This window comes from Malurus melanocephalus, unplaced genomic scaffold (assembly GCF_030028575.1).
Source record: "Malurus melanocephalus ecotype Western Australia unplaced genomic scaffold, MMel_1.1 scaffold_2, whole genome shotgun sequence".
In the NCBI taxonomy this organism is placed as follows: Eukaryota; Metazoa; Chordata; class Aves; order Passeriformes; family Maluridae; genus Malurus; species Malurus melanocephalus.
In genome coordinates this window covers 5,767,552-5,782,304 of record NW_026623234.1, presented here as the reverse complement: position 1 = coordinate 5,782,304, position 14,753 = coordinate 5,767,552, and the positions used below count along the sequence as shown (strand labels likewise).

The window sequence follows — 14,753 nt, the reverse complement described above, 5'->3', positions numbered from 1 at the left end:
TTGACATGGGGAGGGGGCGCGGCCCCCGCCCGCCTCCCCGGCGGGAATCCCCGCTCGGCACCGCCCCCGCGGGAACAGGGGACACGCCGGGCCCGCCCCCGGCGCGGGTTGTGCGCCTGCTCGGCGGGAGCGGGGCCGGGAATGGCGGCGGTTTTGGAGCTGCTGCTGCAGGAGGAGGTGCCGGTCAGCGCCGTGGTGCGGTGGCTCCGGCACGGCCCCGGCCACCGCTCGGCTGAGGTAACGCGCGCTGGGTCGTCCTCTCTCCCTCTCTCCCTCCCTCCCTCCCGCAGCGCCCTGGCTCCGGCGGGGCCGGGCCCGCAGCCGCGCCACTCCCCCAGCGCCCTCCGCTGCCGCGGGCCGGGGCCGTGCGGGAAAGTTTGTCCGCCCCGCGCTGCCGTGAGGGGCGCAGCCCGCGTGGGTCAGCCCGGGGCCCCGCCAGGTGCCGTTCCGCCGCCGCGGGCTGGGGCCGAGCCCCTGGAACGGCCGACGGCACCGCCCCCGGCGCGGGCGGGCTCCGGGCAGAGCGGCGGGAAGGCGAGGCCGCCGGCGGGGAGCTGCGCCGGGAGCTGCCGGCGGGCGTGCGAGCGAATCGCGCTGAAAGGCGCAGGGATGAGCCCGCCGGAGCTCAGTGCCGCCGGCGCCGGGCGGTCTCGGGCGGGCGGTGGCGCCGGGCGGTCCCGGGGAGGAGCGGGGGGGCCCGGAGCCCGGGYTGCCGTGTGCCAGCCGGGGCCGGGGGGGCGAGGGAGAGCAGCGCGGCACAGCTGCTGTCCTGGGGGAGCGCGGGGACACCAGGGTGACGCTTCCCGCCTCTGGTCGGGAAGGCAGCGCGGAGAGAAGGTCGAAGCTGTCAAGCGCCCAGGGCTCGGTGGTGGCTCTGTGCAGGCTGGATGCTCGGCCCGCCTGGACCTTAAGGAGGATCTTTGTGGGCTGGGAGAGGGTGCCTGTAGGCTGAGTTTTGTAACGGACGATTTGGGTTCCTGTGGAAATAAAAACATTTGTAGGTGTAGGTTGAATAGTAGTGCTTGTATTTCACAGATGGCGTAAACAGTTTGTATTTAAAGCGTCTTCTCCCTGAGTCCCTCGCAGAGCGCTACGTGGTATTAAAATCAAAACTCACTGATGTCACCCACGTGAGTTAGTCGTGTATTGCCATCATCCTAAACGTGTGGGAAGAATGGACCAGCACTTCATGTTGTGTGGTATTTCTTCAACTGTGACTTGCAAAAGCAGACCTGCAGAGGTTATGAAGTTTGAGATCCTGGCAGCTCAGCTAGCACTGTGTGGGTGAGGGGTGTGGAGGTAAAAAAGTTTGCCCTAGCAAGGGAATTTCTCGCTGCCTTTTGCTGTTGGGAGCAGCGCAGTTGCTTCAGCATGAAAAAGTGAGCTGGCAGCTGTTGACAGGTTGCTGTTACCCAGCTGTGGAGGAACCAAACCTCAGTTAACTTGGACAGAGAAAGATGAGTGAAAGCTGATTGTACTCTGAAAAGTTGGAGAACCTACCTGGCCTTTTGCATGGCATAGACTGTAATAATCTTTGTGCCCCTATGTTAATCCAGGGTGCACCCAAGGGAATGCTAGACTACATCTTGCTCTAGCTCTCCTGGCAGTTTTGGGCTGGAGATGGTCTTCTGACACCTCACAGCGGTTATGTTCTGTCCTGTTCTTTTTCATTGATTGTTGGCTTCTGGGCTTGTTATCCAGGCTGTATCAGGATCTCACTTCTTCCCCAAGAAACTGAATTGGTCTCATGCTTCCAAATATGAATTCTGTTATAGGTGTTGAAGAYTATGATTGAGTACAGTCACAGGCATGTTTTTGCTGCCTTGTTCATGCAGAAAACCACCTTCAGAAATAGTGTTTGCTTTCTTGACTTTTTGTCTAGTAGGGTTGTGAATGTAACTTTACAGGAGTATGTATGCAATGCTTCTAATATTAGTAAGGAAAACATTGCTGCCTTTGAGAACTTCTGTTGTTGTAAATGTTGCTGAATCCCATTGAGAGGAAACAGAAACCTGGTGCAATTAGGAACAAAAGAATTTTTAGCCAGGGTACAAAACTTTGAACTGAGTTTGTAACATGAAGTAGTTTCTGTCCCAATTTACGCTTTTAAGATCACCACCACCTGTCTAGATTTTAAATGTGTTGAGTAAGTGGTGGGTTTAAGTTTCTTAARTATAAACTTTACATACCTGAAAGCTGGACAGTCCCTGTTTAGGCTTCTGTGAGGTCTCAGGGAGGAAAATTATTTAATTGAAGTGGAAGAGTAGCTTTGGTCTTTGGCGGTGCAAGACTCCAAGGGCTTAAACAGTTGTTGTTATAGCACCCCTCTGTGGGAGCAGGTGGCATTCACAGAYAGACCGGGTACAGAGACATTGCAGATTTTAGATTTTTCTATTAGAATTAGATGCTTTCAATACTGATGTTTTTGAAATGTCGAACTTAGGGGTGCCAGTTGCTCCAAGTCCTCCCTGACCACAGCTTCAATGAATGTTACTGTTTCCATGGAACAGTTCCACTGTTTTCCAGTCAGAGACCAAAGTGAAACACTCCATCTGAAAACTTGTGCCAGAATGGCTTGTGTGCAGGCTGATTTTCAGATCTGTGACCAACACTGTGTTTGCTTGAATTTCAGTGACCTACTTTCACAAGTCATGTTGGTTTTTATTGTGTGTTGAAATCCCACAGTTACCACTTATATGTGTCTGCGTATATGGACGGAAAGAATCAGGTAGCATCTTTATAGTAATTTTTTGTCTGCTTCTCTTGTAGGAGAACCACATCCATGACAAGCTGGTGTCTCTTAGTTTGCTTCAGAAAGATTTTGTGCCTTTTCTGCTAAATTTTTTAAGGGAACAGACCAGCCAGATCCTGACTAATGGACCTCCTACTCCTGCTAAGACTCCTAATTCCAAGGCCCACGGGAGCCAAAGGACAGGATCTGAAAGGAGGGCAGGCCATGCAACCAGCAGCCGAGTGCAGCTCTTTTCCCAAAGGACTCCGGTGACCACTTGCAGCACAGACACCAGCTTCTCTCCTGCTGCAGCGTCCAGCGGTTCCTCTTCCTTTTCCGGGTCGAACCTGTCTAGCCCCTGTGGTGATCTCCCCAGCATGGTGTCCAGCAGCAGCCCCAGCTTTGGGCACAGCCCTGTGCTCCACCATGGGGAGAAGAGGTCATCCCAGAAGGCCAGCCTGGGGAGCTTCCTGACAGCCACGCCTGACRCCCTGCCCGTGAGGCGAGGCCGCAGGAAAGGCAGCAGCGTGGTCGGTGCCTCTGGCCGGCAGGTAGCTCGGGATCTGGGSCGCTCCCTTGCTGAAGAGGAGGATGGAAAGAGTGACAGTGGATCCTGGAGTGGAGGGAGAAGGAAGCGGAGTGAAGTGCCTCTTGTTTCTGCCAGATCCCCACCCAGCCAGCTAAACCTTAACAACCTGGAGGAGTTTCCGCCCATGGGTGCTGCCTCTGGCTGGACAAAGTAAGAGTGACTGCCTCGCTGTCTGATTGGGATTGTGCTGCAGATTGCTGTTCCTTGACCAGCTGTTGTGTGTGTCCAGATGCAGAAGAGGCTGTAATACACAATACCTGCCTTCTGGGCAACTTGGTCTGCTTTGTCCTGGTCACCATGCAGGGAGGGGAATATTGCTTTGACGAGGATTTAGGTTTCCACTCCCTGTGTTCACCCGAGACACYTCTTCAGCCTCTCGCTTGTGATGCTGCCTGCTGCTTGCCACTGCACAGTCCAGCTGATACAGAGCTGAGCACATCTTTGTCCTTGCATGTTCTAACAAGTCAGCATTATCTTGGCTCTTGACATTTCTCATTTGACAGAATAGCAGTCRGTAAGGAAGAGCAGTCCTGGAAGGCTCTTCAGCTTTGCTGATGCTAGCAGAAAARCTTTTGGGTTGACCTTCTGTGGCTTCTGGTAGCAGTTGTCACAGTGCAGCTTCATTTGTGCTGTGTAATTATGGACAAAATAGTKAGCTGTATTCTCCCTGGTCTGCAGCCAGCCCTGGTCTCCTTGGTGACTTGGGCTAAACTTCTGGGCAGCTGTTTGTGTTATGGTTGCCTCAGTCCTTTTATCTTTCTCTTTTACTCCTTAAAATCCACATTACCAATTATAAGGCCTTTAAGTCTTCATGGCCTGTTTGCTCCATGTTAATTGCTGGTCTCTGAAAGTGGGACTTCCTAGTTGGACATGCAAAATTCCAGCTGAAAATTATTACATRTGTGAGTCTGTACAGCAGATCCAAATGCTGGGTCTGGATGATACTTGGACCAAGGGAGATAAGGTGTGTTTCTAAGACAGCAAGTCTCTCTTCCTCAATTGTGTTAATGCTCAACTAGGAAAAAGAAGGAGGAAAGAGGTCTCGGAGTCTTTGGAAGTCATTGTTACAGTGATTTTGAGAACACCCAGCAGTTAATATGTAGCAACCAGCATTTTCTCGATGCTTTATGTTTCTGAATTCCATTTCCAGTTTTTTAGTGTTTTTTTTGCTGCTTTACCAAACTTCTTCCTGAAGGACAAAATATTTTATGTGGGAAGGATGGATTTCCCTGAACTTAAAGGGCCTGGACTCTTACTGATAGACAATTGCAACTTTATTGATTTTTGTTTGGGTGTGTTTTTTATTTTTTTTTCTCCTGGTCATTTAGAAACTAATTCACCAGCAGTTTCATACTAAAAAGAGGCATATCCTGCCCTTTCAAATTAGAAATGTTTAGAAGGGTTGTGTAGCACTCTGTTTGCTGTTAGATGACTTGATGTTTTACAAGTAATTTTGCAGCAGGGTCAGCGGGCTGTTTTTAGCAGTCAATTGCTCCATGACTTTTTTTTTTTTTTCAGTGACAGAATAAAACTGATAACTATTGGTACAGTTTAGAAATTCAATATCCCACCTTGATATCCATTTTATTTTTGTATTAGGTTCCTCTGGAAGTGTTGCATGCATACCTGTCTTGAGATCCATTTTTTTTTTGTTGTTGTTTAGCTTGATTTTAGTGGAATCACTTCTCATTTTTTCAGCAAAAGCAAACCATCGAGGCGAATCAACCCAACTCCTGTGAGTGCTGAGCGGCCCCTCTCGAAACCAAAGACTTGCTTCACTTCCACGCCTGTCAGTCAGTCTCCAGCTGCCCGACTGCCAGCTGGGTCCAGCCCCGAGGCCTTCACTGCTGTCCAGGAAGGAAACCTCTCATCTGTGATAAGCAACAGCCTTCAGGAGGAGAGGGAGATGCTGAAGAAAGAACGGTACAGTCTGAGCAGGGGGATGGTTCTTGATTCTCTTGTGCCCTGATTCCGGCCAGGACAGGGTTAATTTTTGCAGCAGCCAGGAGGGGCATGGCCAGGACTCAGAGGTTATTCTGTACCACTTCACATCATTTTTTAGGGATGAGGAAGGGCTCTCTGGTCTGTCCTAGAGTGGCAGAGACAGTGGTCAGGTGTTCTCTGTGTCAGGGGTTTCTGTGTGAATCATTTGCCTCTTTCCTGTGCTTTCTGTCTTTAGTATTGTTGCTGTTACTGTTCCTTTTCATATGTCATTACTGTCTCTAGTAAAAGTTTGCAGTCAGAGAAGACAGGACATGGCTAGCTTGGGATTCTGTTTTAAAGGTTACTACTGCAGTTATCTGTTGAATATTGCTGTGAGATGAAATGAATTCTACGTTCTAATTTTATCTCTGCTGTTCAGTTATTGTGTGACTTTTGTTGTTTGTAAAATGGTATCACCATTATTGAATATTGATACTTAGAAAACAAAGCGCAGTAGTACAGAAACAATTGTTTGTAACTGCTGACGGAAGTGTTGCTGTTCTTTGTAGGTTTTGTTCTTGGGGAAACTCCTCAGGCCACATGGKTGTAGTTCTTTTCCTGCTAAGCTTTGCTGTTCAGTGGGACAGAACTGGCTGAAACGCCTCCAGTGAAGCCTAATGAATTACTGTTTGTACTGAACCTGCAGCAGAACTGCTCAGAATTCAAACCTGCCTCTCTGCACTTAAATCTAACACCCATTCCAGTCTGAATGCTGCCTTAAATGTCCCAATAATCTGTATAAACCAAAGYCAATGAAATAGCAGTATGTGGTGGGCTGGATCTTGCCCATGAAATGATATTCTCATCTGACCCAGCCTAAAGGCTGGGAGTGGCTGTTGTGTCCTCAGTAGTGGTGGCGAAGTACAGAAGTAACAAAGGCTCCAGCCAGCTGGATCCCTTTGAGCAAGGGCAAAAGGTGAATTTCCTGCTGAGATACATGACAACACTGAGGCAGAACTGAAGCAGAGTCTGACTGCATTATTGGAACCTTGCCTTGGTGGGCTTACAAAGTACTTAATGAATAATTTTCTTGAGTTCTGTGAGTCGGTTGATTATGTCCATTGCAGGGGAGCTGTTGGTAATCTTTCTGCTTTCATTTTGGGACCAATTGTTCTTCAACACAGCAGTTCCACTAGAAACAGTCCAATAGAAAAAATTCTTTGCTGTAGGTAAAAAKGCTTCTGACTTCCCCATAGCCCTTAAAGCCCTTACCACACTTTTAAGAGTGTGGCAAGATGCAGTGTGATGTTCCAAGTGTAGATGTTCCACTGGAATCTTTAACAATCATTTGATATTTCCAGCTTGTTTCCTGTTTCTCATGTGTCTTACATRTGCTGCTCTGGTGTTGTATTTTGGGTGACCTCTCTAGGTATAGTTTTGTACAATGTCTGTGTACTTAACCAAGTTATCATTGTTGATCTAGAATCCAACAATCAAATTAGTTTGTTCCTTCTTTAACAAGCTTTAACTTACGGGATTTCATCAGTTATGGCATTGCCAATCCACTTAGTGATATTGGGTTTTTTCAGGGTGTCGTTGACTTGCATCTATGTCCAAAGGTGTGGATGTGAGCTTTATTTTCATAGATTKTTTAAAAAAATGTCTAGATGTCGGAAATTGTACGTGCAAAAGAAAGTTTTAGAACCTGGTCTCTAATAGATTCCATGTCCTTTACAAATGTCAGTTCAGATTAGAAGCAATATCATAAGTTAGTWGCTTAATTTGGTTAAAGTGTTACACTATTTTTAACAGAGTTGCAATTTGACTGGGTTTCTTTAGAGTCTTTTGGTTGCTAACCCGAAGATCTCCTCTCACTAAGAGAAAGATGAGTTTAATTACTGCCAGCTAAAATGTGCTTTGGACAGTGTAAATGAGAGGGTTAGTTATTGCAGGACTTCCTTCATGCTACACTTGAAGAGAAAGACCTCTTCTGGCTGCATGGCTGGTGTCAATCATCTTCAGTCACATGGTTTTGTTGCTGCTCTTGCATTCCAGATGCAAATTGCTGCACCAGGCATCTTCTCCTGCAGGGATATCTTTTGATCCTGGTACTCCAACTAAGCCTAGCTATACTCGCAGTGCTAGCCTTCCTGCTGAAAGCCATCTGGTGACCTGTGCAAATCCCACGAAGGTTTCCTGCAAGAAGCAGTTGGAGTGTCTGGCACAGCTCTATTCATCGTGTATAGCAGGTGAGGACACAGAARATGTGAGACTGACCTTGCTTTGAGCTTTGAACTTGCATGTGTGTTGTGAGAGGGAGRTAGATGAGAAGTGGAAGTTGTGGCATAGCTATAGCGACATCTGGAAAAACAAACTAAGCCAACACAGTTATTAAAGTAAATGAATACTGGGTAAAAGTTTAGGGAAGGAGGTGAGCCTGGTGCACTACTCTGAACTGCAGTAGGCTGATATTTTATGGTCCAGTCTGAAACCAGGCTATTCCCTAGCACATCTTTACCCTGTGATTGTGTTGTGGGGAGAGAGTTCTTTGCTAACTACCACAGAACAGGAATCTGTCTTTTTACCTTTGTGTATTAAAGCAGGACAGTATTGAATAATCTGCCTTTAACATCTCATTTACTCTCATTTACTCATTCCAGAAAACCTGGTACCAAATATTTTTCTGGAGCTGTTTTTTGTTCTGCAACTGTTGACATCTAAAGGCACTTCTACTKCAGAAGATGGGGATAGTGACCCTGAAATCAATGAAAGTAATAGAGGTAAGCAGTAATAATGAAGAGAAAGAGTGTTGCTTCCATGGAATGACAATGTGTTAGAGAATAGCTTGGACAGGTATTCTTAAATTACATAAAATTGCCTTATTACCCCTGTGGGACTCATCTGAGATGCTGACAAGAGTCGTGCATGTGTGGGAAGTATTTCCACAGTATGATAGAATTGTTAGATACTGTTTGAATCTAGTTTTCTGCTTTTTTGGTGAGATTTGCTGTAGCTGTTGGCTASCACTGACTTTTAGAGAGAAGGACAGATGTTGCTTCTCCATTGTTCCTGCAACTCAGATGTGCTGTGGACCTACTGTGTGTTTCTTAAGCTTAAGGCTGGGGTCTGAGTGCACAGGATGCAGCCATATTGTTGCATTTGGTTTTGGCCGAATTTAGCTTGATGCAATCAGTACTTTGATATGGATATTACAACCAAAAGAGTGGCTTTAGGATGAGACCCACCCTGCATGCCTCAATTTGATTGACCTTTGTTTTGCTACTCATTGATTCTTAGGACTGAGATTAGGAATACAAAATCTCCAGCTATGGGAACACCAGTTTATGACTAGTTGTAGTTGTTGTGGTTTTTTTTTTTTTGGGTTTTTTTTTTTTTTTTTTTTTTTTTTTTTTTTTTTTTTTTTTTTTTTTTTTTTTGCTTACTGTTGGTCAGAACATTGAGAAGGAATCTTTTCCTCCCCATACATCATTAAACAATTCAATTGCCTTTAGTGTAGCAAGGATAGGGAATGGAAACTTCTAAAAATTGAATAGCATCTGGAAGATTATTTTTGGATATGTCAGTTCCTACTTTCCTTAAAAGATAATTGTTGGTCTTTTAGTTTATAAATGATGGTAGGTGCTATTGTCTCATGTTTCTTTTTTTTCCCTTAGATGTATCAGGGAGACAGCATTTCCAAAGTGTGCACAACTGTGTTTATTTTGCTGTTTGTGTCTTGGATTATCAATATGAGTGAGTTGAATTCTTTTTTTGGCTGCTTGTGTCTGCAGTTGTGTGTGGGATTAAACAAGTGTGCTTGAGTTTTAGAGCTTTACCGGTTACAGACACTGAGTTTTTAATTTACCCTCAAAACATAACATTTGGTGGGGATTTGGATGTCTGTGAGTTGCCTTGCACTGATCTGTCCACTGAACTTTGTTGTAATTGTGCTAGAATGGGAAAGTCATGAGATGGGARTGATAACAAATACAGATAGCAGTAGGATTTCATGCTGGGTACCTGTGGTTTAGAACTCTTTACTTGGCTGCCTCATAAAACATGAGCATAAGAATTTCTTCAGGTCTGATCATGTGTTGTTTATGTTTGTCTGTCTGGGTTTTCTCCCTGTTTTGGCAGAATTATTTCCCATTTAGAAAAGGGGATGCTGAAACTTTTGGCCGAAAATGAACGGATTGCCTCTTTTTCTCCCACCTTGCACAAGAGGCTCAGGCAGGCTTATGAAAACAGCACAGCCAAGGTAAAAATCAGCAGACCCCAAGTGACATTGCTTCAAGCCTTTGTGGTGTTGTTGTTCTATTTGCAATAGCTTTGATGTTAAATCTCATTCCTTCTACTTCATCTTGTTGTGTTGTCTCTAGAAACTGTCTAAAAGCTCCTTTTTTTTCTTGACAGTAGATGAGTGAGTTGCTGGGTCCAGTGATTGTTAGCWGTGAATCACTGCTGCCTAACCTTGTGTTATGCTCCAGGCTCTGACCTCAACCAGAGGCTTTGATAGGGTCAAATTTGCTTTTGAAGTTTTCATCTAATAAACATGGATCCCAGGAAAATGGTTGGTTAGGTGAAATATCAGAAGGTAGTTTCAAAGACATGGATTTCTTTCATAGATACAGACTCCTTTTAGGCAAACAACATTTCAGAGGAGGCAATTTTTCAGAGGCAACATTTCAGAGGTTCTCTCGTGTGATCAACTGGGTTAGGGAACTAAAGCTGGATGGTAGGAATGTATTTAAAAACAGAAATGACCCTTGGCAAAGGAAGGACAGTATACTGACTCTGGCTTTAAAATTGTTAAAGCTGTAAATAAAGGTCTTGTTAGTTGAAGAGAGGCTTTTTGAATTGGAGAAAAAGTAAAGATATTGAAATTGCCAGCCAGGATTCTGGATTTTCTCAAGCCCYGTATTGAAGGTACACTTGGATTGTTCATGGATCTTTCCACACTGTATCAATACTTGTTGCGATCTGTTCAGCAGAGATTGAAGGAGATGAGATACCTTCTCTCATAATGTTGAGTTTGGTCTGCCCCTGTAGACTAATGTAGATTGCAAAACTGCTTGTGTTTGCTAGTAGTTAGCAATTAGGAAGTAACGAAGAACTGGGCTAGTGATACCTTGTTTCCTCATCACGATCTTTTCCTGCTCTTTTTTGGGTCTCAGATTGTTTAGAGACATATATTAGCCTAATTGGTGCCTTTATATTTTTAACAGGTGTCTCTCCTGCTGCCATGCTCTGTACAGTCTGTTTCTTTTCAGCCAGAAACTGATAATCGATCTAACTTTCCCAGTGACAGAGCATTTCACATATTTAAGAAACAAAGGTAAGTTTCTTCTGCTGTTACTGGATGGTTCACAGGGTATAACCTTTAYGTGACTGTGAACAAAGGGTTTTAAGAATGTCTCATGTATGCTGCATGCTGTAGGAAAAATCTTGAGATTTCCACTCTARTTAAAAGAAAAAAGTCTTTGTCCATATTGACTGCAGGAGCTAAATCRTTAATGTCTTTAGAGAAGAATAGCCTAATTCTTCAGGAGTTACTGAGATTTCTGAGAATGCCAGTATGTATGTCACCCTTCTGGATTGCTTCTGCTTATAAATCTGGTGTGCTTTTATTCTTCCTGCTATCTCACTCCATGCTTGCTGCAACAGGGTGAGGGCAGAATGTCAAGTTGTCTTGGTCCTTTTTATTCCTCATAGGTGGTTTATTCATGTGGTTTATTCTTTCCTGCCTCTCAGTCCTCACTATGTCTGTCTGGTAATAGCTGTTTCGGTCAYTCTGTCAGAATGGGCATAAAAAGCTTAAGTACTTGCTGTCAAAGACATGAAAAATGGAAACTGACTGAAGTACTGCTAACATTTATTTTGCAAATGTATCTGAGGATACAKCCTGCCTGCTTAGAGGCAGGAGTTGTTTAATCTGAGACAGAATCTTGCTGGGKAGCTTTGGAGCAATTGAATATTCAGTTGTTGCTTCAAATCTTGAAGAGTGGGAATTCATTCCCTTAAATATCTTGATTCACAGGGATATATTTTATGAACTTCTGCGTGAATGGGAGGATAACCATGAGAAAACTGGCTGGGACTTTGAAAGAGTTCTGGGCAGCAAGATCAGGTAGGAGCCTTATGCAACCTCAGCTGGCTCTTTAATGTAGCTGAATTGCTGGTGTAGCATGCTGCACTCAGCATCCCAAATTTCATGTTCTCYCTGGCCTTCTGCACTTGTCTGTAGGGGGCTGTTTGCTACTTGGAAGGGACCACCCATATATACTTGCTTCTGAATTTTAAGGTAGCAACTGTTATCTTAAAGAAACAAGCTGTAAGTGGTAAAGGCCTAATGGGAACGGTCTTGATGTTGCTCTTTGCCTTCCGTAGTCACAGAAAGAGCYACTCTCAAAACCAGTGTACTGTGGTGTGAACATTGTTATTGTATATGCTCGTGTGGGCCTGTCATGTTTCCGATGTCTGACTCCTAAATGTGGAGAAGTTTGTTATGTGTTCAGAAGCTCTTCTAATTATTTCAGGGGTTCTAGTGCATTGGCTCTGAAAACAAGACAACTCTGTCCCTTTCTGTGGAAAGCAGACTGTTCTATTCATTTATTGCATTATCAAAATAGAGTAGCTATAAAGAAACTATTATAGCATTGAAACAGTTGCCTTSTGGATTTCCATGTTAGTCTCAACCACCAGCCTACTCAAATTATATGTGTGTAGGTGGCTTTTCACCACAGGAGCAAAACAAGGCTGAGGCTTAAACTGAGAAATTTTCCTTCTCTTGGGGCATCAGGARCAGCACTATTGCTGTTTCCTTACTTCCATATGTGTGAACGCTCARCTTACTGTTCTGAGAAGGAAAGGGTGGGAGCTGAGTGAGTTTATTCTTTTTTCTAAGTAACAACATTATTGGGAAGGAAAGAGATTCTTTTTATATTTAGAGCTGTGTTTGCTCTGCAGGTGCTCAGGGAGAATTTTTGTTTCCATGTCAGCAGCAGATGGGGCTCAGTGCTTGGGAAACTGGTTTATAAAGATGTTGCTTTTTTTCAACAGCCTTTGGTGATTGCTTTCTTAAAAGTAGTTTTGATATAGTTTGAGGTTAGAACACTGTTTTTAGTACCACAGAGTTCCARTCAGAATTTTGTAATGTTTTCCTTCACAGGGCCATGATGGCTCACCTGTCTGCAACCTTTAACCACAGCCGTTTTGCCAGGCTCTTTCAGAAACAGCTTATCCAGGTAAATGACTTGGGTTGTTTAATGACCATATACATCAAAGCTAATTTGTTCCTTCCTTAGCCTGAGAAAACAAACTGTTTCTCGTAAGCTTCTTTCAGGTTTTCCTATTGAAATTTTTTTGGGAGAGACAAATTCTCAGGATGAGAATTTTTATCTTTTTTTGGAAATAATTGATAAATTACTGATGAACTCTGTTTAAATCAGGAATAAGGCACAATGAACACATCATGAGCTGTAAGCTTTCATTCTTCAYGGATATTTACTTCAACCTTCTAATTTTAGTACAGTTACAGTTTCTGGAAATTTGACATTTGTCAGATGTAGAGGTTCCCAGTTATGTTTATTAGCAGCATGAGTGCAAAAAATCTCTGGTTCTTCTMTATAACACTGCAGTGGGGTATCTTTGGTACAGTATTGCAGTTGTAATTTAGAGGGGAGTTTTTTTGCCAATTTCAAGCATTGTCTGACTTTGTTGTTACTAAAAAGAACTAGATGCTTCTGATTGAAGTATAGGTACTCACTGTATTCTTTGTTAGTGCCTGGCTCTTTGGTGGGTTTCATTTGGAGGGCAAAACAGACACAGAACCTCACCTTGAGTATTGGTCCACACAGATTGCCAGGAAGTTGCAAACTGTTAGAATATTGTAAATTCCTCTAGCATCAAGTGTGAGTTGGCATCTGTCTGCAAACCTRTCTGATTGTACGGGCATGTTCCTGGAAATTGTGGGAAAGAGGTAAGATGAACTTTGTTGCATCAATAGGATTTAATTAGACTTAGATGCTGTTTCTCCTTTATGTCTGTGCCTTCTTAATGAAGACTGCAGGATTTCACAAGGGTAGCCAAAGATCTGGACTGATAACTGGGTGTCTTCAATGGATCTGATGTGTCTGACTGGAAAGTGATTTGCAGAATCTTGTGTGTATTATGATACTCTTGCAGAAATGAACYGAGACTGAGGATTTGTGTCCAGGCTTGATAATTTAAAGGTAGAGGAGTGTAACAAGATGTTCTCTTGGGAAGACAAGGATGGTCTGTTTGGAATAAATGGACCTAGCACTTGCTCATTTGAAATACATTCTTAAATGTTGCTTTTTATTATGATCTCTCTCATTAAAACAATCATGACTTAGATGCAAACTATTATGCAAATATGCTGGGTGAGAGATGAAGTGAAATGATGCCTTGTTAAAAGTATTCCACCTCCCTATTCTTTCTGTCTCCCAAAGATGTGCAAAGGTCCTATCGGTGGTGGTGCAAGCTGGGGAGACACTCCAGACCAAGATGTCCTTAATATGCTGGGTTCTGATAATCTGAGCCGTCTGAAGAGGCTGCAGGAAAGATTTGTTGTTCCTCAGAGCATCAGAGGGCCTTGTCCACCCCCTTCATTCCCAGGATGCCAACAATTCTTCAGGGACTTCATCCTCAGTGCAGGAAGGTGAGTGGCCTGTGCTTGCTGTTSCCTCTGTAAAATGTGTGGGCAATGGAAGCACCAGCGTGTTTCTCTTGCAGCAGGGAGTTATCCAGAAGGATTGGGACCAGACTATATGGTAATAAGTTGTTTTTTTTTGTAAACCCATAATACTTTCTTGTCACTGTCAGCATTTCCCAGTGCCAAGGCATGCAGTGCTGCCTAGCAGGGACACTGGACTGGACAAGTGCTTCTTGTGTGATGGTGCATGAGGCCAAGGATTGCAGGATGAAGCCAGGTTYATGGTTTGGTTTAATGAGTTTTTCACAATTCACAGCATGGGGAAATAGTGATCTGTGGGAGATTTTAATCTTAAATTCAAGTATTTTATAGATTCCTCCTTTGGCAGATCAGTTTTATTATCCTTTGCTGAGACATAGAATCTCTGAAAAAGTACAGATGAAGGAAATGAAGGAAACTAAGCTGATCAGCCGGTCTTCGTCTTCTCTCTTGCTTTCTTGTCTGTCAGTYTGTTACACTGGATGTCTGCTGATACTTCACACAAATCATGAGACAAGCTTTACATTTTGCAGTGTATTAGTTGAGGTTTTACTGCTGTTTTCAGCCCAGTCTGACTCATCATCATSTTTTGCTGAAGTTACCAGTTCAATCAGCACCTGATGGATAGTCTGTGCCTGAAGATACTTGAACTGAATGGCCTTACTCTGGTGGAGCATGAGCACAGTGATGGAGAGGCAGATATGGATGAACAGGTAGGCTTGTATTGTGCAAACACATGTGTCAGGAATTTCTCTGAGCTGTTCCAGCAGCCAAACARTTACTGGCTTGATTGTGAG

At 44.1% G+C, this 14,753-nt stretch overlaps 1 protein-coding gene across 1 annotated transcript in view; it reads left to right on the top strand.

The window, feature by feature from the left end:
• Positions 1-12: 12 nt before the first annotated feature.
• The window catches only part of CDAN1 (codanin 1), a 30,091-nt gene continuing 15,350 nt past the window's right edge, over positions 13-14,753 (top strand). The window contains exons 1-12 of the mRNA XM_057366150.1: positions 13-237; positions 2,770-3,470; positions 5,019-5,243; positions 7,299-7,492; positions 7,904-8,023; positions 8,918-8,996; positions 9,381-9,501; positions 10,469-10,578; positions 11,281-11,370; positions 12,412-12,487; positions 13,715-13,923; positions 14,555-14,669. Coding sequence (XP_057222133.1) covers positions 142-237; positions 2,770-3,470; positions 5,019-5,243; positions 7,299-7,492; positions 7,904-8,023; positions 8,918-8,996; positions 9,381-9,501; positions 10,469-10,578; positions 11,281-11,370; positions 12,412-12,487; positions 13,715-13,923; positions 14,555-14,669 — 2,136 coding nt within the window. The 5' untranslated portion in view covers positions 13-141. The remainder of the gene's footprint in view (positions 238-2,769; positions 3,471-5,018; positions 5,244-7,298; positions 7,493-7,903; positions 8,024-8,917; positions 8,997-9,380; positions 9,502-10,468; positions 10,579-11,280; positions 11,371-12,411; positions 12,488-13,714; positions 13,924-14,554; positions 14,670-14,753) is intronic.